The sequence below is a fragment of the Hemitrygon akajei genome, chromosome 12 (assembly GCF_048418815.1).
Source record: "Hemitrygon akajei chromosome 12, sHemAka1.3, whole genome shotgun sequence".
Classification (NCBI taxonomy): domain Eukaryota; kingdom Metazoa; phylum Chordata; class Chondrichthyes; order Myliobatiformes; family Dasyatidae; genus Hemitrygon; species Hemitrygon akajei.
In genome coordinates, this window is record NC_133135.1 from 95963741 (window position 1) to 95987884 (window position 24144).

Genomic DNA, 24144 nt, shown 5'->3' on the forward strand with positions numbered 1-24144 from the left:
CCTGCCAATGTGAATATTTTGATGCACTTTCAACATTATTGGTTATACCTATAATAGTTGTACCCATGCTAGGCTGTAGATTATTCATTACAGCTCAGCATTCAACACAGTAATGCCCTCAATTTTAAGCAGTATGTTCCAAAATCTGGGCTTCTGTACCACTCTCTGCAACTGAATCCTTGATTTCCTCATTGGGAGTCCACAGTCAGAGTGGATTAGAAATAACATATACCCCTTGCTGATGATCAACACTGGCACAGCACAAGGGTGTTGCTTAGCCCACTGCTTTATTCTTTCTGCACCCACAACTATGTGGCTAGCAACAGCTCAAACAACATATACAGTATATATTTGCGAGTGACACTATTGTTGGTAGAATTTCAGATAGAGATGAGTTTAGAGTGAGATAGATCAACTGATTGAGTGGTGTCGCAGCAACAACCTTGCACTCGACATCAGTAAGACCAGTGAATTGAATGTGGACTTCAGGATGGGAAGTTGAGGGAACAAACACCAGTCCTCATTGAGGGAGCAGCAGTGGAGAGGGTGAGCAGTTTCAAGTTCCTGGGTGTCAACATCTCTGAAGATCTATCCTGGGCCCAACATATTGATACAATCACAAAAGTCAGAACAAAGGCCATACTTCATTATGGGTTACTCATAAAGAAACATATTCTGGAAGAACATAACTAGGACTTTTATTTAACAGCAAACAGCAACTATGTTTAACACTGTCACACTTCTAGATCATTCTTTCATTTCTGTGCATGCTCTGAACTCTGTCCAGTCACTTCCTTACACATGACATGTGGTATCACCATATCTTCCTCTCCTTAAAAATAAGAATTAGCAACATAGATCATAACAAATGCATAATTTAACATGTCTCTATCAGTCTCTTTGGGGGTTTACGAACACGAGTAGACTTTCTTAATTTCTTCCACTTCCATTTGTAATGAAATACAAATCTTTTTCATCTACCGTAGATTCCGGATTTTAAGCCGCTACTTTTTTCCCACATTTTGAACAGCTTTGAACTTTGCGGCCTTTAAAACGGAGCGGCTAATACATGATTTTTTTCATGCCGCCTCATAAACATTTTGCCTCATAACAGTAGACCAATAAAATTGATGAGGTCCAATGAAATTGTACGATAAATCAAGCGCACTTTCACAATTAAATTATTGTAAATCAGTCATTTGTACTCACCCTCATCAACATGGAAAACACTCGAAGAAAAGCATTGTGCTGCCTTTATGGCAGTTACTTAGTTTATAATATTTTCGCTTAGTAATTCATTTTCTAGTTAAAGTTAGAAGAGTTTTAACTATATTTGTTTTCTGTACTACATCGCGGGATGCTATGACGTCACACCCGGTTTCGCCGCGTCTTGTGGGAAAAATGCCAGTTTGCGATAAAACGGGACGGAGGGAGGGAGCGCATTACGCGAGCGGCTTTGGATCTGAGCGAACGCTGCTTTTAAGTTAAAGGCGATCAATAACTTTTCCTGGTAGGCTGCAGTATATATATTTTTTACCAGTCGTTAGGAGATATTGGAATGTTGTTCAGTAAAGAAGTATACGCAACGTATATTTAAAAGTAGCCGCGTTACGGGCACGGTTCGAAAAAAAGCATTTGCAATATGTATTTGTTTTTGTTACCATATGGATTTAATTAAAAGTTAAAAAATCCTCACGTGTAATATCTTTCTGTGTAAATATCTCATATTACAACGTGGGACACCTGCGGCCGAAAATCCGGTGCGGCCTGTACAATTAAAAAATTGATTTTATTTCTAAAATTAGAGCCAGCGGCTTTTAATCAGGTGCACTCTGTAGTCCGGAATCTACGGTAATTCATTCAATAACTATGTAATCTGTTTTTATGCTGAGATTTCATCATTTCAATAAAACTCAATTCCTTCACTTGTGCTTTCACTTCTTCAATTGGATTCTGATTCTTGTCACTCTTTGGCTTCAGATCAGTATTGTACTGTAATGGCAAGTTTGGTTTTGGTGGCAATGCTTTGTCAGATGCCGGTAACAAAGGGATGGGTCTGGGATTTTTCTTTATGACTTCTTTTACTTTTGCTGCATTGGAATCAAATTTTGTTCTCTCTTGCTCTTTCATCAAGCCACTGTATTCTGACTCTGTGTCACTGTCCAGAACTAAGGCTCTTTTCACCAAATTCAGTCTCTCACAGGCAGATAAACCCAGTATTGACTGTACATTTTTTGGCACTACCACAAATGAAAGCATGTGCTCAATATTTTTGTGTGATACTTTTGCCATGCATGTTCCTTTAATTGGAATGTCTGCACCTGAATACCCAGTCACTTTTATATTTGTCTGATGTAACTTTGGTCTTGGCTTTAATGCATTAAACTCAGATTCTGCAAGAACATTTACTTGTGCTCCAGTATCAAGTTTAAACAGAATAATGTTGTGGTTCCCTTGCAGTGGCATAGTCCAGTCATTCTTACTTTGTTTATTTTCACAAAGCACATCAATATAAAATTCCTTGCGTTCATTTTCAAGCACTGCATTTACATGTTGTGTTTCCTTTCTACTTCTGCAACAGCGTGAAAAACAATTACTCTTACCACTGTTGTTGCACATTTTTCCATATGCTGGACACTTTTTTAGGTCTGTGCTCCCACCCACAGTGATCACAAAGTTTTTTTCTTTCAGATGACATCTTGCTCTCTGTCGGTTTCATTGCTGTTTCATTATTTTTTCTAACATGTTCGCGGTTATTCACTGCGTGTACGCTGCAGTTTTCAATAAAAAGCTCTTTAGTTTGAGACTTTAAGGTTTCCGAAGGTTTGCAGAGAATCAAAGCTTTTTACAAATTTACGTCTGGTTCTCTTAAGAGTCTTTCTCTCAAAGCATTTTCCAGAATGCCACAAACAAGTCTGTCTTTAATGAGAGAGTCCGTCAGTTCTGCAAACTCGCATGTTTTACTGTGGTTTCTCAATTCTGTAACAAATTCATCAATCGTTTGACCAGCTTTTTGCTTGCATGTAAAGAATTTGTACCGTTCATACGTCACATTGCGCTTTGGTATACAAAATGCTTCAAGCTTGTCGATTATCACTTCTAGATTTAAATTATCTCCATTTTCAAAGTAAAATGGTTATATACCTCAATTGCGTCATCCCCTATTACATGGAGTAGGATCGCTGCTTTCGTTTTTTCAAATTTATTTTCTGCTCTAATCGCTGATAAATAAATTTCAAAGCGCTGTTTGAATTTTTTCCAGTTTTCAGTTTTCGGAGGTTGCAACCCTTCCATTTGTAAAGTTGTTAGCAAGCACCAAAACTGTTTGCACTCATTTTTTTAGTTCGATTATCTTCGATTCTTCCATTTCTGTATTATTCCTCCAGACCGACTTCTGACACCATGTTGTGTTCTTGATACGTAGCAAGGGTTACTCATAAAGAAACATACTCTGAAAGAACAGAACTAGAACTTTTATTTAACAGCAAACAGCAACCACGTTTAACACTGCCACGCTTCTAGATCATTCTTTCATTTCTGCGCATGCTCTAAACTCTGTCCAATCATGTTCTTACATGTGATATCACCACAGTGTTGACACCCACGAACTTGAAACTGGAACTGTAAATTTTGCTGAATGAAATCCACTCGTGTTTTTTTTAAATATCAGAAACAGACCAATGAGGGGGAGGACATTGAAGATTTGTCTCTTATTTCATTGCATCTTTCAGCTCTATAGGATGTATCCTATTTCGTCCAATTTATTCCTGGCTGAAGATGCTTGCAAATGCTTGAGGCTTATCTTTCACATTCATTTGCTGGACTCTGGCATAACTGAAGATGGGGTATGGTGGAACATACTCTTCCCAATATTCATGAAATTGTCTCCCAACATTTATAAATAACTGGCTGGGGAAAGACTGGATAACTTAAAACTGATTCACAAATTGGAATATGTAGCAGCCTGCCACATCTGCTGCTACATATGTAGGCAATTCTGTGAATCCTGGCCAGTTTTTCTGTTGCCTCATTAAAGAATTCCATAAACTTAATCAAACTTTGTTTTACCAGTAACAAATGTGTGCTGCCTCTCCTTAATTAACTCATGCATTTCCAGTGTAAGCTATGATATCTGATTGTTTCCAATACATTGATAGGTTGACTGGCCTCACAGTGAAATCATAGAATCATTGTACCACAGGAGGCTACTGTTGTAAATGCAATCAATTCCACATCCTTGTCCTTTCCACAGATAGCACCAGAGATCAGGATTCAACCAGGGTGGCTAGAGTTGCAAAGCTGCACATTGTGCTGCCTAAAGGTATTTGACATCAGCTAAGTAATAGTTACACAACAAACTCTAGCATTCAGTGCTTCTGTCTTGCAGCTCTATAGGTTTCCCCCACAATCCGAAGGTAGAGCGTTCCTGTGAAACCGTTTGTAAACCAAAATGTCATAAAACGAAGAAGCAATTACCATTAATTTATATGGGAAAAATTTTTAAGCGTTCCCAGACCAAAAAAAACCTACCAAATCAAACCAAATAACACATAAAACCTAAAATAACACTAACATATAGTAAAAGCAGGACTGATATGATAAATATACACCCTATATAAAGTAGAAATATTGTATACACAGTATAGTTTCACTTATCAAACTCGGGAAGACAGCAAGCCAAAATCAATTTGGAGAAAAAAAATCGGCACGTGCACGCCCAAGCACATATACGCATGCGCAAACAACTGCCCACGCAAGGCTTCACGGTCATTGCAGTCTTTCTCGGAGTAACACACTTATAAAGCGGTCGTCTTTTTTTTGTAAAAGCGAACATCCTCTTTGGTTAGCGAAAACAGGTACTAATATAGATCTTTCGTAACAGCAAGCTGTTGTAAAGCAAATGCTCGAAAAACGGAGGCCACCTGTAATCCTTCTGGATCTAGATCAATGCTTCCTTGCAATATTTGCCAGTTCTCTTAATAACTTTGTGGGTTTCTTTGTCTATTTATTTGTTGAATTACAGTGCAGAACAGGCCCATCTGCCCCATGAGCTGTGCTGTCCAGCACTCCCCTGATTTTAAGTCTAACCTAGTCACAGGACAATTTACAATGCCCAATTAGCAAATCAACCAGTACATCTTTGGACTGGGAGGAAATTGGAGCACCCAGTGGAAACCCACGCAGTCACGGGGAGAACATACAAACTCCTTGCAGGCAGTGGCGCGACCTCGAATGTTCATGTTTCCTCCCACTTCACATTCATGGTGATGATAGGTTAACTGACCACTTCAAATTAGCTTTGATTAAATTTCTAATACCAAAAAATAAGAAAAAAAATCAGTGGAGTGTTGACGGAGGAGGAGTTGCTGTGGTACAGTGAAATAAGGAAAGAAAAGAAAGAACTAATGGATGGCGTCCCTGGGTACATGATGAGGAGAATAACTGCTTTATTTCTTACTAAAATTCTAAGATAACTTAAAGGTAGGCTATTAGATCTCCTGTGTGACTGTGCTTTATTAGTAATTTTATCTGAAGCAGTGGAAAGTGAAATTAATGTTCTGCTTTTCTCATTTATTTCACATCATCTATAATTGTGGTAATTTTTTGAGTTCATTGGTTATCATTCTGGATGTAATCTGACTGTGAAGTTATAAACATCATACATGCTGTTTATTTAGCTGCTGATATCCAAAAGCAATAGTTTTATGCATAACACTAACCCAGGAATTCATTTCTTACCTTATCTGACCCATTTCCAGCAATAAAAAAACATAAAATACACTCTTTATGCCACAACCCCACCACAGATGAAAATATATTGAGTTTCATTGCCTCCTGAAGGACTAAAGAAGAGGGAATCTAATACGAGAGGACAGTACACCATGGAATAAATGGAAGGACGATGGGAACTAGAGGTGATGGCACATGAGAAGAGGAAGTATGAAAGGGTAAACAGCATAGGGAAAGAAAAAATGGGGAGGCAGGAGTAATTAACGGATATTTTGCCAGACAGCAAAGATGCTCAACGAAATGGTCCCTCAATCTGCATTGCATCTCACTGGTACATACGGGGCCATACCAGAAGCACAGGTGAAGTGTCACCTCATCTGGAAGGACTGTTCAGGGCAAACAACTTCCCCCACCTACCTCCTACCTTCCTCCTCACCTGGTCTTATCTATCATTTATAAGCTTGTGCTGCTCTGCCCCCACCTTTTTCTGGCTTCTATCCTCTTCTTTTCCAGTGCCGATGAAAGGTCTCTGCCTGAAACGTTCCCACTGTTTATTCCTCTTGACAGTTGATGCCTGACTTATGGAGTTCCTCCAGCATTTTGTGTGTGTTATTTAAGTATGGTAGTTGTACACACTTCTACAGCTATCTCGGTCAGCTTGTTACATATACCAACCACCCGTGAAGTGAAAAAGTTGCCTCTCACTTTAAAATCTTTCACCTTGAATCTATGCCCGCAAGCATAGGTTTAAGACCTATTCCTACTTGCACTTGATAAAGTGGTGTCAAGCCACCTTCCTGTACCCCTACAAACCTTTGGTGCAAGCATTCTCCAGTGCTGTCGGGTGGGAAGTTCCATAAATTAAACATACCGACAGGGGAGCCTGCAAGTGAGGAATCTGCCCATTTGTGTATTGCTCTCACCTTGCCAGCAGAGGCTGCAAGTTTGAGAGGTTCAGATTCAGATTAGTTTGCTGTCATATGCACTAGGGTGCAATGAAATTCCTTGCTCATGAAGTTTACAATGTAAACTGTATACATGGTAATAAGAAATGCACCAGTAACTGCAAAACAACAGAATGGTGTAAAGATTGTAGTACAATATGAGGTAGTGCAAAAAGATATGATCAAGTGACAATAATGGAATAACCAAGAAAGGTAAAATTAAGGGTCCAAAAAACATGGCCACAGCACTGAGAAGGGGATATGAAAGAGGTGATTAGTTCAGACATCTAATAACAGTGGGAAAGAAGACATTATTAAGTATTGTTGTTTGGACTTCAGGCTCCCATATCTTCTCCCCAAAAAGGGAATGGCCAGGATGACAGGCAGTCTTGACAATACAGTTAGCATTCTTGAAGCAATGGACCATGAAGATGGACTGGATGGGAGTACTGCAAGTGACAAGGTATTGAAGGACTAGGTTGTGTTTATCACTCTATGCAGGCTCCATTTGTCCTGAGCAGAGCAATTGCCATACCAAGCTGAGATGCAGTCTATCAGGCCACGTTCTACACCACAAATTTATGGAATCTTTGTAGACAGGCCATATCTACTCTGATGCCTAAGAAAGTACACACCCTGATGTGCTTTCTTGATCACCACATCAGTATGGAGAAGCCAGGAGAGTTTGCTGGTGATATGGATGCCTAGGAGCTTGAAACCATCAAGAGTCTCCACAGCAACTCTATAAAGAAGACAGGATTTTGTTCACGCACCCCCCCCCCCACTTCCATTTGTTGATCTGGCATATAACAGTGATATCACCATATCACCTGGAAATTAAGGATCAAGTTGCATTATATCTGGTCACAGTCTTGGGTAAGCAGGAAGTTGAGGAGGGGACTGAGCACAACCCGCGGGAGCAGCGGTATTAATGGTCAGGTTGGATACAATGTATTAGACACTGCTGGAATGCCCTAGATGGGCAACTGAAGTGCATTTGGTAGGTGGTATAAACTGCAGCAGCGATAGAGGGCATGGATATCTCAGTGCATGCATATTCTGCCAATGGGATAGGCTGCTTTGTCTTGATAGAGTTTCTACTTTGTTATTGGAGAACATAGTGTAAAGGAGAATTGTGCAGTGCATAACAAATGTACAATTCATATTCATGAAAGAGATGCACCCATAGTACAAACATTATCATCTCATCCTTCCCAGTCCCCTACTTCAAGCCATCAATGCATTGACAAAAAGGGTTAAACCGAACCTTTGTCCCCACAGAGCTGCATTGGTATAGGGAAGATGTATTTTTCTAATACATAGGCTGTTGTATGATAACAAATATGAGTCTGAAGAGTTTTACTGGAAAATGCTGGAGGCCAGGGATTTATGTACTGAGGAAATGGGAGAAAGAATGGACCTTTAGTGTGGCTGGGAATTTTGAAAATATTCAAGAAAGGGTCCCCACGCCTTTTGGAACTTTATTTCCAAACTGAGAATTGAGTAGTGGATCTTCTCAAGGTGTAGACTGGACATGATGTCCCTGAGCCACTAAGCATGGGTGGGCGGGGCAACATCCCTCCACTTGAGCAAAACTGAGCACCTGGCCAGCAGAGAGGCAAAAGACAGTGTGCGACGTTTAGTCAGACTTAGGTGTATGTCCCTCCTTCCAGAGGTGCCAAAAAGGGCAATCAAAGAGTTAGGTTCCAGATTGTAATTAAGTATTTGGGATAGAGTTTGGAAGACATCTTTCCAGTATTTTTCAAAACTAGTCCAGTACATATGGATAAGGGAAGCCTCTCCCCTTTTGCATTTGTCGCAACAGGGATTAACATCTGGGTAAATGCGAGATAATTTAGTTTTAGACACATGGGCCCTGTGTACGACTTCGAACTGTAACAGGCAGTGGCGGGCACATAAAGAGGTCAAGTTAACTAATTTGAGGACTTCATCCCATACCTCCTCTGACATTGAAAAATTTAAATCTTGCTCCCAGGCAGTTTTAATTTTGTCAAGAGAGGCTCACCTCAGATGCATAGGATTTATAAACAAAAATTCCCATTGAGATATAAATAAAAGTCTACATGTTCACATTGGCTCATTCTGTTTGGATAGCTGCTTTATGTTCCACTTGCTATCTTTTAGTTCAGTATTTTAATCAATAGCGAAGGCTGAGGAAAGTGCATCTCCCACCCCCCATCCTCATCACATTCTACAGGTGTTGTATTGAGAGCATCCTGAGCAGCTGCATCGCTGCCTGGTTCGGAAATTGCACCATCTTGGATTGCAAGAACCTGCAGCGGATAGTGAGGTCAGCTGAGAAGATCATCGGGGTCTCTCTTCCCTTCATCACGGACATTTACACTACAGGCTGCATCCGCAAAGCAAACAGCATTATGAAGGACCCCACGCACCCCTCAAACAAACTTTTCTCCCTCCTGCCGTCTGGGAAAAGGCACCAAAGCATTCGGGCTCTCAGGACCAGACTACGTAACAGTTTCTTCCCCCAGGCTATCAGACTCCTCAATACCCAGAGCCTGGACTGACACCTTACTACCCTATTGTCCTGCTTATTATTTATTGTAATGCCTGCACTGTTCTGTGCACTTTATGCAGTCCTGGGTAGGTCTGTAGTCTAGTGTGGTTGTTTTTTCTCTCTGTGTTGTTTTTTACGTAGTTCAGACTAGTTTTTGTACTGTGTCATGTAACACCATGGTCCTGAAAAACGTTGTCTCGTTTTTACTATGTACTGTACCAGCAGTTATGGTCGAAATGACAGTAAAAGTGACTTGACTTGTCTTGAATAGTTAACTAACTTGACGTGCCCTATTAGCTTTGTTCCATTACCATAGCAGTTGCATTGATGCACTCTTTATTTAAATGTATTAAAAGTTACTAGAACTAACTGTAGTTTCGATATAACAGAAGTGTTTTTTAGCAAATTTGTCTAATTGTTTTTTTTTATTTTGGGTTTGAAAATATGGAATAGAAATTTTGGATACTGTAGAATTGAATAGCATCAGTAAATTTACTTGTTGGAAAAATAATATATCACTAACTCGGGTGCAGGTAAAAATAGAGCGCATGAGTTAAGGAATCTAGAAGTGGAAGTGAACAATGCATGAGAAGCCACTAACAATATGCTAATTCCTGTGTAATATCAGGATTAGGACTACCAGACTGGATAACAGTTTTTTCCCTCAGGCTATAAGACTAATGAGTACGCTGCCACCTCTCGTCACTAGGACAGCGAGCTGGATACTGTTTGCCTGTGCAGTGCACTACATGTAGTTTGAATTAAATTTTATTTACAGTACTTATTTATGGGAATATTTTGTTTTATGTACTGTGTGAGCTTTTTGATGTTTTTAATATTTCAGTAATATTTGAATAATATAACAAAAATTGTTTGATTAAACATTCTTTGTTGTTTACATAATTCATTACGGTTTATATGTAAAAGTATGTGAATAGTATATACATCATTATGCCACCATATCATATGTGAGCACCTGGCTAAAATAAAAAACTAAGTAGACAAGTTCCCGGCTCTTGTGTTTTTCTTTCAGTTAGTTTCTGGAGTTGCAAAACGTAACAGTTTTGTGGGTGCATCGTGGTCCAGAGGAACGTGTTTCATTTGGATATCTATAAATATAGTCAGATAACAATAAACTTGAACAAACGCACCTGGTACACTGGATAGTTTTGCTTCTTTACTCTAATACTGGACAAAGTGTACCACATTTTACAGCTTTTCACCAGTTCACTAGAGAGAAAAATTGGAGATGACAAGTCTATCAAATAATGAATAAGCTGGATGAGGTATTTTATGGAGAAAGTATTTCTGCTCATAGGAGAATCCAATTAATGTGACATAGTTGCAAAAATAATCTATGTGTATGATGAGCATTTTCTTCATTGAAATATGATTGGACCATGGTGCTTGGAATCACAGTAAATAGTTTAGGCAAATAACTTGGGCACTAACCCAAATAATACACACAAAATGCTGGAGAAACCCAGCAGATCAGGCAGCGTCTGTGGAAATAGATTGTGTGCGTTGCTTGACTAGACACAGATCAAGTCTAAAATATCTAAATAAACCTGGAATATCAGTAATATTCTTCTATTTACTTCCACAGTTACAGATGAAGATACCGTTAAAAGATATTATGCCAGGTTTGAAGAGAAATTCTTCCAGTTCTGTGAAAAGGAACTTGCCAAAATCAATACATTCTATTCAGGTAACATTTGATGCAAAAAGAAAATCTGTTTGGGATAGTGTGGTTTTGCCTTCTTGTCATCTGCAAAAAATTAGGAATAATTGCAAATGACATAACCAATAGTATTTTATTCCTGTAATTTCCCTAAAACTTACTAGTTTACATCTCCCTTTACACCAGTTTACTGCTAGGATTATTATGAAAAACCATAGGATATGGGCTATATGGGTAAGTAAAGAGCATCTTTCTGCTATCATCATATTGTGGAACATTGTGTATCATTTATCACCTAAAACCAGATGATTTCTTGGTAGAGAGTAAAAAGCAATTACATTCTTTGGCCAAATTTAAGAGGGGTATATGGGAAATTCCCTTCTGACTCACTGGAACAGGGATTCCCAACTTTTTTTATGCGATGCATCCCTATCATTAACCAAAGGGTCCGTGGACCCCAGGTTGGGAACCTCTGCTTGAGAGTGATCCAGATTCTGTACAGAATTCAGTTTCTTTACAAAGTGATCTCTGCTCCAACCAAAACCAGGTCTAACTCTTCTATAATTGAATTCTACGAAATACCATCAGAATTATGTATATTATTACTGACATAGAGTATGCCATGAATTTTATTGTTTTGTAGCAGCATTACGGTTCAAGTCAAAAGTTACTATCACAAATCTGGTAATGGAAGGGAGAAAGCTGTTCCTAAAATATTGAGGGTGGGTCTTACTCCTTCCCAATGATAGTAATGAGAAGAGGGCATGTCCTGAATGGTGACGGTCCTTAATGATGGATGCTGCCTTCTTGAGGCACCACTTTGTAAAGATGTCCCTGATGGCAGGAAGGGTTGTGCTGTGATGGAACTGGCTGAGTCTACAATCCTCTGCAACGTCTTTCAATCCTACACATTAGAACCTCCATATCAGGTGGTAATGTACCCAGTCCCAGTGCTCTCCACTGTGTGCGACCTCTGTCGATCGTGGTCAACTATGGGTACTGCACCTCTGGTAGTCACTGGGAGTTGCTTCTCCAGAGCTCAAGCCTGGGCAGAGTTGATATGGGTCTGTTGCCCATGCAGTGGGACCCCCTTTCTCCATGCTGACAGGTCCAAAGAAATGACAAAAGTCAATACAGTTTGGTGCCAGCAGCATTGCAGGAGTTGCAGTGCCGGTGCTGGATACAGCAGTCAACCATCTATGGGACTCCGACTCTGGGTTTTCCTCGGGGTTTACTCCCAAAGCCTTTCCCGTGAGCGGGTATAGCCACAAGGCAGTAGAGATTTCCCTCTTCTTGATGAGCTACCATCTGTGGTTAACGAGCCCCATCTGCCCGGAGCAACTGGTTTTGAGGCGTCAGTGGTCTGCCTTTGCCCCTTCTCCTGTCAGTGAGAACAGCTCTGCCAGGCATAAGATCTATGCCACATGTGAAGGCCAGGAGTTGGACTTGGTTGTCAGAGGCTGCTTGAGATGCACGCCATGAAGAGCACTTGTTTAGCAGTGGGAGCTCATCCCCACCACCCCCCTTCAGCTATGACTACCCTTGTAGCCACTGTACATCTGTAGAAATTTGCAAGAGTCTTTGGTGATGTACTAAATCTCACTATACACCTAATTAAGTAGAGTCACTGGCATGACTTCTTCATCAATGAATTAGACCCAGGATAGAATCCATACAGCCATGTTTGCCTGGAGGCCATTACTCCTGACTTTCTGAATGAGCCTGTCATGAGGAACTTTGTCAAGTACCTTTCTAAAATCCATATCCAGCACATCCACTGCTTTACCTTCATCAGTTTGTTTTGTGACTTCCTCAAAAACTTTATTCAGGCTCATGAGGCGCAAACTGCCCCTCACAAAGCCATGCTGATTATCCCTAAACAGATTGGGCTTCTCCAAATGCTCGTAGATCCTGTCTTGAAGAATCCTTTCCAATAAATTGCCCACCACTGATGTAAAAATCACAAGTCTATAGTTCCATGATTATACCTGTTATTGGTCTTAAACAAAGTAATAACATTTGCCTCTCTCCAATTATCTAGTACTATTCCTGTAGCCAGTGAGAACACAAAGATCATTGCCAAAGGTACAGCAACCTCATCCCTCATTTCCCATAGTAATATGGGGTATATTCTATCCAGCCCCAAGGACTTATCTATCCTAATGATTTTCAAAAGTTTTGACATATCTTCTTTCTTAACATCAACATGTTCCAACATATCAGCCTATTTTACACTGTCTTCATATTCATCAAAATTCTTCTCACTAGTGAATACGGAAATAAAGTATTCATTAATGACCTTCACTACTTCCTCAAACTCCAAGCACACATTTCCTCTTTTATCCTTGATCGATCCTACACTCTAGTCATCATCCTATTCTTCACGTATGTGTAGAACTCTTTGAGGATTTTCTTAATCCTACTCACCCAGGCCTTCTCATGTTTCCTTCAAGCTCCCCTAAGTCCATTCTTAAGCTCCTTCCTGGTTACCTTGTAACTCTTCAGAACCCTGTCTGATCCTGATCTCTAAACCTTAAGTAGGCTTCTTTTTTCCTCTTGACAAGACATTCCATCTAGTGTCAACCTCAACCATATTTCTTTCATCCTACCATACTTTACTGACTGAATTGAACAAATTAATCCAGAACCCCATGAAAGTGGTCCCTAAACAAGCTCTATATTTCCATTGTGTATTTCCCTGAGTACATCTGTTCCCAGTTTATGCTCCCAAGTACCTGCTTAATGGCTTCATAATTCACTATTCCATCTCTTCCCCCCCCCCCCCAATTAAATGCTTTCCCATACAATCTGCTCCTATCCCTGTCCAAGGCTATGGTAAAAGTCACAAAGTTGTGGTCACTGTCTCCAAGATGCTCAGCTACCAAGAGATCTGTCACCTAACCAGGTTCATTGCCAAGTACCTAATCCAGTATGGCTTCTTCTTTAGTCGGCCTGTCTACGTATTGTATCAGGTATCCTTCCTGGTCATACCTAACAAATTCTACCCCAACTAAACTTTTTCACTAACAAGGTACCAATTAATATTAGGAAAGCTGAAATCAATCATGATAGCAACTCTGTTACTTTGCGCCTTTCCAAAATCTGCCTCCCAATTTGCTCCTCTGATTCTCTACTACTATTGGTGGGGGGCTGTTCTATAGGAGTGTTTGCTCCCTTCCTCATTCTGACTTCCACTCACAGTGACTGAGTAGATGATCTATCCACAATGTCCTCTGTTTCTGCAGCTGTGATACTATCCCTTATCAGCAATGCCACTCTCACATCTCTTTTACCTCCATTCCTTCCCCTGTGATAGCCAAGTCTCTGCAATGGCCAAAATGTTGTAGTTCCATATATTGAACCATGCTCTAAGTTCATTACTCGTGTTCCTGATACTGAATGTATTAAAATAGATGCATTTCAACCCATCCAATTGATTGGAATTATGTCCTATCCACTACCTCTTATACCTCACAGTCTATCTGCACACTGCCTCTGCCTTCACACTAAATGCTCCATCCTCTAACTTATCACTCTGACTCCCATCTCCCTGACAAACTAGTTTAAATTTCCCCAAGAAGTATTAAAAAATATATTATGAGCTATTCCACCTTGAATTAAGCTGTTAAAATTCAGACAAGGAGGTTCTCAAGGACACTCATGTGGATATCATTTAGCCTGGTTGCCCTATCATTTTTAAAGTTAGTAATTCCATCCAAAACATTGATTGATAATTAAAAAATTTTTTTTATTGAGTTTTCAATGATTACAGAAGAAAAGAAAAAAATTAACCCCTTAACCCCTCAACCCCTCCCCCCCAACATATCCCTATAGAAAGAAAGAAAAAAAAAGAAAAAAAGAAAGGAAGAAAGAATGCCTGGATATCGGAAGATCCCCACATGCTCCATGGAGTTCATAATAGCTTTAGTATATACATTTATTTCTTTCCCCAAATAGCCAGTAATTTTATCTTCGGAGCACCTATATATTTAGTCCTATCTTTTGTAAATAAGGGCGCCAAATTTTCAGAAATGTTTCATTTTTATCTCTTAAATTATAAGTAATTTTTTCAAGTGGAATACAGCTAAAGATTTCGTTCTTCCAACGATCTATACTTAAGTATGAATCCGATTTCCAAGTAACTGCAATAGCCTTTTTGGCTACTGCCAATGCAATTTTTATGAATTCTTTCTGATATTTATTCAATTTGGGTTTCGGTTTATCCCTTCAATATCGCCTAGTAAAAATAATATTGGGTTATGTGGAAGTTGTGTTCCAATAATTTGTTCCAGTAAAACTCTTAAATTTGTCCAAAAAGGTTGAATTTTAACACAAGACCAAGTAGAATGTAAAAAAGTACCAATTTCTTGATTATATCGGAAGCATTGATCAGATAAATTTGGGTTTAATTAATTTATTTTTTGTAGTGTAATATATAATTGATGTAAAAAATTATATTGCACTAATCTTAGCTGGACATTTGTTGTATTTGTCATACTGTCAAGACATGGTCTTGACCAACTTGTTTCTTCAATTTTAATATTCAAGTCAGTTTCCCATTTTTGTCTTGACTTATGAATTCCTTGTTTAGTTGCCTGTTTTGAATCAAACTATACATACAAGAAATAATTTTTTTAATTTTTCCTTTTTGAATTAAAGTTTCTATTTCATTAGGTTTCGGCAATAACATTGTTTGACCCAGTTTATCTCTTAAATAAGCCCTTAATTGAAAATAACAAAAAAGTGTTGTTTGATATTTTGTATTTATTCCTTAATTGATCAAATGACATTAATATACCTCCTTCAAAACAGTCTGCTATATATCTAATCCCTTTTTGAAACCAGTTGTATAAAAGTTGGTTATCCATTGTAAAAGGAATAAGTTTATTTTGATTTAAAGGTCTCTTTGCTAATAAAGATTTCCTTATCTCATCATCAACATTTATCTTATTGCATAAATCAATCAAATGTTTTAATATAGGAGATTCTTTCTTTTCCTGTATCCATTTAGATTCCCACTTATATATAAAATCTTCTGGTATATTTTCTCCTATTTTATCTAGTTCTATTCAAATCCATGCTGGTTTATCTTCATCAAAAAAAGATGCAATAAATCTAAGTTGATTTGCTTTATAGTAATTCTTAAAGTTTGGAAGTTGTAACCCTCCTAGATCAAATTTCCATGTCAATTTTTCCAACGATATTCTTGACATCTTACCTTTCCAAAGGAACTTCCTCACACATTTATTTAACTCTTGAAAAAACTTCTGGGGTAGTTGTATTGGTAGTGTTTGGAATAAATATTGTAATCTAGGGAATATATTCATTTTTACAGCATTTACTCTGCCTACTAATGTTATTGGTAGCATCATCCATTTATCAAGATCTTGAATTTTTTTCAATAATGGTAAATAATTTAATTTATATAAATTCTTTATATCATTATCAACTCTTATACCTAAATGTTTTATACCATTTATCGGCCATCTAAATTGAGTTATTAATCGACATTGACTATAATCTCCTTTAGTAAGAGGTAGAATTTCACTTTTATCCCAATTTATTTTGTAGCCTGATATTTTCCCATATTCTTCCAATCTAAAAGATAATTTACGTAGCGAATACAATAGGTTTGTTAAATAAAGCAGAACATCGTCAGCAAATAAGTTAATCTTGTATTCCTCCTGGTTAACTCTGAAACCTTTAATATCTGGGTCCGTTCTAATTAATTCAGCTAATGGTTCTATCGCCAACACAAATAAAGCAGGTGATAATGGACAACCTTGTCCAGTTGACCTTGTTAACTGAAATGATGTTGAAATTTGACCATTTGTCACTACTTTAGCTTTGGGATTAGTATTTAAGGTTTTAATCCATTTTATAAAGGATACTCCTAATCCATATTTTTCCAATACCTTAAATAAAAAATCCCATTCCAATCTATCAAATGCTTTTTCTGCATCTAAAGCAACTGCCACACTCATTTCCTCCCTCTTTTGTGCCAAATGAATTATACTAAGTAACCAGGTTACATTATCTGCCAATTGTCTATCTTTAATAAATCCTGTTTGATCCATATGTATTAATTTTGGTAAGTATTTAGATAATTTACTAGATAAAATTTTTGCTATTATTTTATAATCGGTTTAACAAAGAAATAGGTCTATATGATGTGGGCTTTAAAAGATCTCTATCTTTTTTTGGCAATACTATTTGGAATAGTAATTTTTTGGAAAAAAAATGGAAAAAATGTTGAATTTCCCCATGGGGATGAATAAAGTATCTATCTATCTATTAAAATAGCTGTCGATAAAGATTCTGGAAGTTTATGCTTTCTTTCCGCTTGGTGTATTAACTCCATAAAAGGAGGAATTTGTAAATCTTTAAACTTTTTGTAAAATTTGGGCGGAAAACCATCTTCTCCTGGGAATTTATTACTCTGAAGTGATCCTAGAGCTTCTTAGACCTCTTTTAATGTAAAAGGTAAATCTAATCCCTTCTGTTCTTCCGAATCCAATTTTGGAAGAGTTATTTGTGATAAAAACCTTTCTATCTCGACATTATCATTTTGTGATTCCGATTGATACAGAATAAAAATTCTTAACAGTTTCATTAATTTCTAAAGGTTTATAAGTAATTTTATTTACACTTGTTCTAATTGCATTTATCGTTTTGGAAGTCTGGTCTGTTTTTAACTGCCAAGCAAGAATCTTGTGTGATCTCTCACCTAGTTCGTAATATCTCTGTTTAGTTCTCATAATTGCTTTTTCTGTTCGATATGTCTGAAGTGTATTATATTGTAACTTCTTGTTAACAAGTTGTCTTCATTTTTCTTCTGTCATATATCTTTGAGATTCTTTTTCTAATTTTGTAATCTCTTTTTCCAATTGATCTATTTCTACCATATATTCCTTCTTAATTTTAGAAGTGTAATTTATTATCTAGCCTCTCAAATATGCCTTCATTGCTTCCCACAATATAAATTTATCATCAACTGAATGTGAATTTGTATCTAAAAAAAAACTGAATCTGCTTTTTCATAAAATCACAAAAATCTTGACATTTTAATAATATTGAATTAAATCTCCATCTGTAAATTAATTCCTCTTTATCCATCATTATCATTATCAAGGGGGAATGATCTGACAATATTCTTGCTTTATATTCCATATTTTTCACTCTGTCTTGAATATTCGTTGATAGTAGAAAAAAATCTATCCTTGAATAAGTTTTGTGTCTATTTGAATAAAATGAATTATCTCTTTCTTTTGGATTAATTCTTCTCCATATATCAATCAAATTTAAATCTTTCATCAATGATAAAGTTAATTTTGCTACTTTTGATTTTGTAACAACCTTTGTTGATCTATCTAAAACTGGGTCTAGACAAAAGTTAAAATCTCCACCTATTAATATTTTATCATGTGCGTCAGCCAAATTCAAAAAAGGTCTCTTGTATAAATTTTAGATCATTTTCATTTGGTGCATAAATATTCATAAGAGTCCATAGTTCTGAAAAAATCTGACAATGAATAATTACATATCTCCCCGCCGAATCAATTATTATATCATTTTGTATTTTAATTGGTAAGGTTTTATTAACCAAAACTGCAACTTCCCTCGCCTTTGAATTAAATGAAGCTGCAATAACCTTTCCGACCCAATCTCTTTTTAATTTCTGATGTTCTATCTCTGTCAAGTGTGTTTCTTGTAAAAAAGTTATATCTATTTTCATTTTCTTAATGTATGTTAAAATTCTTTTTCTTTTCACTGGTCCATTAAGCCCATTAACAATAAAACTTTAAAAATTCAGTAAATTAGTCATTATTTTTAATAGGATTACTCCAATCTATAATAATACCTAATCTTTCAACTTTCGTAGTACCTTGGGGAATCTTTTTAAAATTCTCCATGTTGCTATGTGTCTCCCACCCCCCCCCCCCCCCGATGATCCAGGCAAAGAAAAACAGATAGAAGAAAAATAGATTATAAAGAAAGAAGTAACAAAATACCCCCTATTAATGTTGTGGATAAAAAAAACACAACACAACCCCTCCGTTGTATGGGTCATGGCGATCGCCATGATTACACACGTGAATCCCGTAGCAATCGATCCGAAGTTCCCCCAGCTCCCCCGTAACATAAAAAAGTATATATACGAGAAGGAAAAAGATGTCACTACTCTCAATTAATATTTCTCAAATTTTTACCTTTCTCCCCCTGTATCATATAATTAAGAATATGTTTAAATATTCTTTTGTCCTTAAATGTCCATCAATTCCATTCAGTGTCCCTGTCTTCATCTTTAATCCGTTTCACTTTTAAATCTTTGGCTGTTGTTAGTGAATATTTGGAAGTTTTTGTGCAAACTCTTCCGCATCCCGATAATCAGTAAAAAATCTTTTTTCGTCATCCAAAAAAATTATCAGGGTTGCTGGGTGACGCATTATAAATTTATAACCCTTTTCCCATAAAACTTTTTTCGCTGGGTTAAATTCCTTCTTTCTCTTCAAAAGGTCATAACTTATATCAGGATAGAAAAGAACTGTTTTCCCTTCTATCATCAATGGCCCATTTCTCTTTCTGGCACATTGGGCAGCCGCCTTCAGGATTTTTTCTTTATCTTGATATCTTGAGCATCTTATCAAGATTGATCGTGGGTTTTGATCAACTTGAGGTCTTGATCTTAAGGCTCTGTGAGCCCTTTCAATTTCAATTAACTGAGTTCCTTCTTCCATTTCCAAATTTTCCAGGATCCATTTTTGAAAAAAATTTATTGGATCCTCTCCCTCTATACCTTCTTTAAGTTCAACAATCTTAATATTATTTCGTCTACTAAAATTTTCAAGCATATCCACTTTTTCCAACTGTTTTCTTTCTGATGTCCAGGCAGAAATATTGTCTTCCATTTTATTCATTCTTTCAACAATGTCTCCTGTTGTTTCTTCCAAGACTTTAATTTTCTTAGCCATTTTGTCCTGTTTTTTCATCATTTTGTCAAACATAATCTTCATATTTTTAATATATTTTAAAATTATTTTTAATGCTTTTAATTCATGCATTATTTGCAGCAAAGTTTTTCCGATATCTCCAGAAAAACTTTTACCTTCATCTTAGTCTGATTTATCCAGAGAATCTGAATCTGCCTCAGATTCACTTTCACTTCCAGTTCCGATCGTAGCTGGGATTCGTAGTTCAGGTTGCTCGTACTTGCACATGCCCCTTCCTTCACGCATGCGCAATTCTTGTTGCTCTTTTTCTTTGGAAACGGTTGATGTTGCCGCAGCTTCCTGTTCTGTATCGCCAGAGGTAAAATGCACTTGAACCCATGGCTCTTTCATGGTGCCGGGCCCCGATTCTTTTCCAAGTTGTGCCATCTTCAAGGTAGTAGTTTTCTTCTGCTTCTGCTTATGAGACATATTTTGGAACAATCCTGAGTAGTTTATAAGTAACTTTTAGAAAGTATTTACTAACTTTTCTTCACTTAAACATTAATTTACTGATTTTTATGGGAGAGCTGGATTGCCATGTTTCGATCCTATGTCATCACGTGACGTCCCCCCTGATTGATCATTATTAACATTGTCACTAAATGTGAACAGTATTGTCTTCAAGTATGAAGATGAATGCTAAATAGTTATTTAATATATCCCTGGGAGCCTTCCATATTCCTTCAGCCATTAACAATTCTGGGTCTTTGCCTGACTGAGAAAAATTCCTTCCATAATTTTCTACAGGCTTCTTTCTATTATCCTGTGAGTTCAGAATCAGCTTTATTATTACCAGCATGTGTCGTGAAATTTGTTAACTTAGCAGCATCAGTACAATGCAATACATGATAATATAGAAAAAAATAAAATAAATAAGTAAATCAAGCTATTTAATAATAATACTTTTCTTAGATATAGCATGGCTGCTGCCGATACCTAGTAGAGTATTATAAGCTATCATTTAATGGTTGCATCATGGTTATGGGGATGTTCACGATCTTGTTATTTATTTTATTACTCAATAGGAGTTTGGATTATATGGATTGACTACAATGTTTCCTGCATTACAACCACGATGCCCTGAGGTTCATAAAAGGCATTAAATGTGCAAGTCTTTTCTTGCCATTAACTGAACTTAGTATTGTGCAAACTAACATAGATTAGTCAGCACAGGCGGAGGGGGAGGTGGTGTTGAGGAAAGAGATAGGCTGCAGAAAGACTAAGACAGATTAGAAAATGGGCGAGAGAGTGGCAAATGAAATATAATGTTGAAAAATGCATAGTCATGCACTTTGGTAGTAGAAGTAAATGTGCAGATCATTTTCTAAAGAGAAAGAAAATCCAAAAATTTGAGATGCAATAGGACTTGGGAGTCCTTGTGCAAAACAACCTAAAGGTTGACTTGCAGGTAGTGTTGATGTTGAGGAAGGCAAATGCAATTCATTTCAAGAGGTCTAGAATACAAGAGCAAGGCTGTAATGCTGAGGTTTTGTAAGGCACTGGTGAGACTTCACCTTGAGTATTGTGAACAGTTTTGGGCTTCTCATCTAAGAAAAGATACACTGACATTGGAGAGGGTTCAGAAGAGGTTCACAATGATGATTCTGGGAATGAAAGAGTTATCATACGAGGAACGTTTGATAGCTCTGGGTCTGTACTGACTGGAATGAGGGGAATATCATTGAAATCTTTGGCATGTTGAAAGGCCCAGACAGAGTAGATGTGGAAAGGATGTTTCCCATGGTAGGGGAATCTAGGACAGGAGGGCACAGCCTCAGGATAGGGGAACATCCATTTAAAGCAGAGATGCAGAGTAATTTCTTTAGCTAGAGGGTGGTGAATTTGCAGAATTTATTACCACAGGCAGCTGTGGAGGTCAGGTCGTTGGGTGTATTTAAGGCAGAGTTTGATAGGTTCTTGATTGGATATGGCATCAAAGTTCATGGGGAGAAGGGCAGGGAGTGGAACTGAGGAGTCTGGCCCTGTGTCTCAGAAGGGTAGGGCATGGAATTGGATGGCAGTATTAAAAGGGGACTTTATACTTAAGGGGACAGCTAGGTGATTCTGTGGGCGAAGCATGGATGGTAGTTTGCCTCCCAGGTGCCAGGGTTTGTAATGTTTCTGAACATGTCCACAATATCCTGAATGGAGAGTGAGTGACTAGAGTTGTACTACATAATAGTACCAATGAAATAGGTAGAAAAAGGGAGGAGGTCCTGAAAGCAGAGTACAGAGAGTTAGGAGGAAGCTGAGAAGCCAGGACCTCAAGGGTAGTCATCTTGGGTTTGCTGCCTGTGCCACATGACAGTGAGTATAGGAATAGAATGAGGTGGCGGATAAATACATGGCTGAAGGATTGGATCAGGGGACAGGGATTCAGATTTGTGAATCATTGGGACCCCTTCTGGGGTAGGTGTGACCTGTACAAAAAGGATGGGTTGCACTTGAATCTGGGGGGAACCTATTTCCTGGCGTAAGGCTTGCAAATGTTAATGGGGAGGGTTTAAAATAGATTTGCAGGGGTGGGAAGTGAAGTGAAGAGGCAGAGGATGGGGCGGTTGGTGCACAAGTAGAGACAGCTTGTAGGGAGTTAGTGAGGAAGAATAGTCAGATGATATAGCAAAGATGCACTCAGTCAGATAGCTTGAGATATGTCTATTTTAAAGCAAGGAGTATCATAGACAATAGACAATAGGTGCAGAAGTAGACCATTCGGCCCTTCGAGCCTGCACCGCCATTCTGAGATCATGGCTGATCATGTACTATCAATACCCAGTTCCTGCCTTGTCCCCATATCCCTTGATTCCCCTATCCATAAGATACCTATCTAGCTCCTTGAAAGCATCCAGAGAATTGGCCTCCACTACCTTCCGAGGCAATGCATTCCAGACCCCCACAACTCTTTGGGAGAAGAAGTTTTTCCTTAACTCTGTCCTAAATGACCTACCCCTTATTCTCAAACCATGCCCTCTGGTACTGGGCTCTCTCAGCATCTGGAACATATTTCCTGCCTCTATCTTGTCCAATCCCTTAATAATCTTATATGTTGCAATCAGATCCCCTCTCAATCTCCTTAATTCCAGCGTGTACAAGCCCAGTCTCTCTAACCTCTCTGCGTAAGACAGTCCAGACATCCCAGGAATTAACCTCGTGAATCTAAGCTGCACTTCCTCTACAGCCAGGATGTCCTTCCTTAACCCTGGAGACCAAAACTGTACACAATACTCCAGGTGTGGTCTCACCAGGGCTCTGTACAAATGCAAGAGGATTTCCTTGCTCTTGTACTCAATTCCCTTTGTAATAAAGGCCAACATTCCATTAGCCTTCTTCACTGCCTGTTGCACTTGCTCATTCACCTTCAGTGACTGATGAACAAGGACTCCTAGATCTCTTTGTATTTCTCCCTTACCTAACTCTACACCATTCAGATAATAATCTGCCTTCCTGTTCTTACTCCCAAAGTGGATAACCTCACACTTATCCACAAGGCGGATGAACTTACAGAGTGTGGATTAATACGTGGAACTATGACATGGCCATTACAAAGATTTGGATGTCTCAGGGGCAGGAATGGCAGCTGAATGTGCCAGGCTTTAGATATTTCAAGAAGGACAGCGAGGGAGGCAAAAGAGGTGGGAGTATGGCATTGCTATTCAGAGATAGTGTCGTGGCTGCAGAAAAGGAGGAAGTCATGGAGGGATTATCTACTGAGTCAGTGTAGGTGGAAGTCAGAAACAGGAAGGGGGCAATAACTCTACTGGGTGTTGTTTAAAGCCCCCCGCCCACTAGTAACAGGGATATCAAAGATCAGATACGGAGGCAGATTCTGGAACTCTGCAATAATAATAGTGTTGTTGTGATGGGAGATTTTAACTTTCCTAATATTGACTGGCATCTCCTCAGAGCAAGGGGTTTAGATGGGTTTGTTAGGTGTGTTCAGAAAGATTTCCTGATGCAATATGTAGATAACCCAACTAGAGAAGAGGCTGTACTTCATCTGGTACAATATAGGGAAATGAACCTGGTCAGGTGTCAGATCTCTTGATGGGAGAGCATTTTGGAGGTAGTGACTACAACACTATCTCCTTCACCATAGCGCTGGAGAAGGATAGGAGCAGACAATTTGGGAAAACATTTACTTGGGGTAGGGGGAAATATGATGCTATTAGGCAAGAACATGGAAGTATAAATTGGGAGCAGATGTTCTCAGGGAAATGCACGGCAGAAATGTGGCAAATATTCAGGGAACATTTGCATGGTGTT

The 24144-nt window shown here is 38.2% G+C and overlaps 1 protein-coding gene across 3 annotated transcripts in view; it reads left to right on the forward strand.

Moving 5' to 3' along the window:
- LOC140737297 (xenotropic and polytropic retrovirus receptor 1 homolog) overlaps positions 1–24144 on the forward strand; it is a 479522-nt gene that overhangs the window by 221186 nt on the left and 234192 nt on the right. For all 3 annotated transcript variants that reach the window (XM_073063697.1, XM_073063698.1, XM_073063699.1), the window contains one exon: positions 10817–10918. In XM_073063697.1, coding sequence (XP_072919798.1) covers positions 10817–10918 — 102 coding nt within the window. The remainder of the gene's footprint in view (positions 1–10816; positions 10919–24144) is intronic.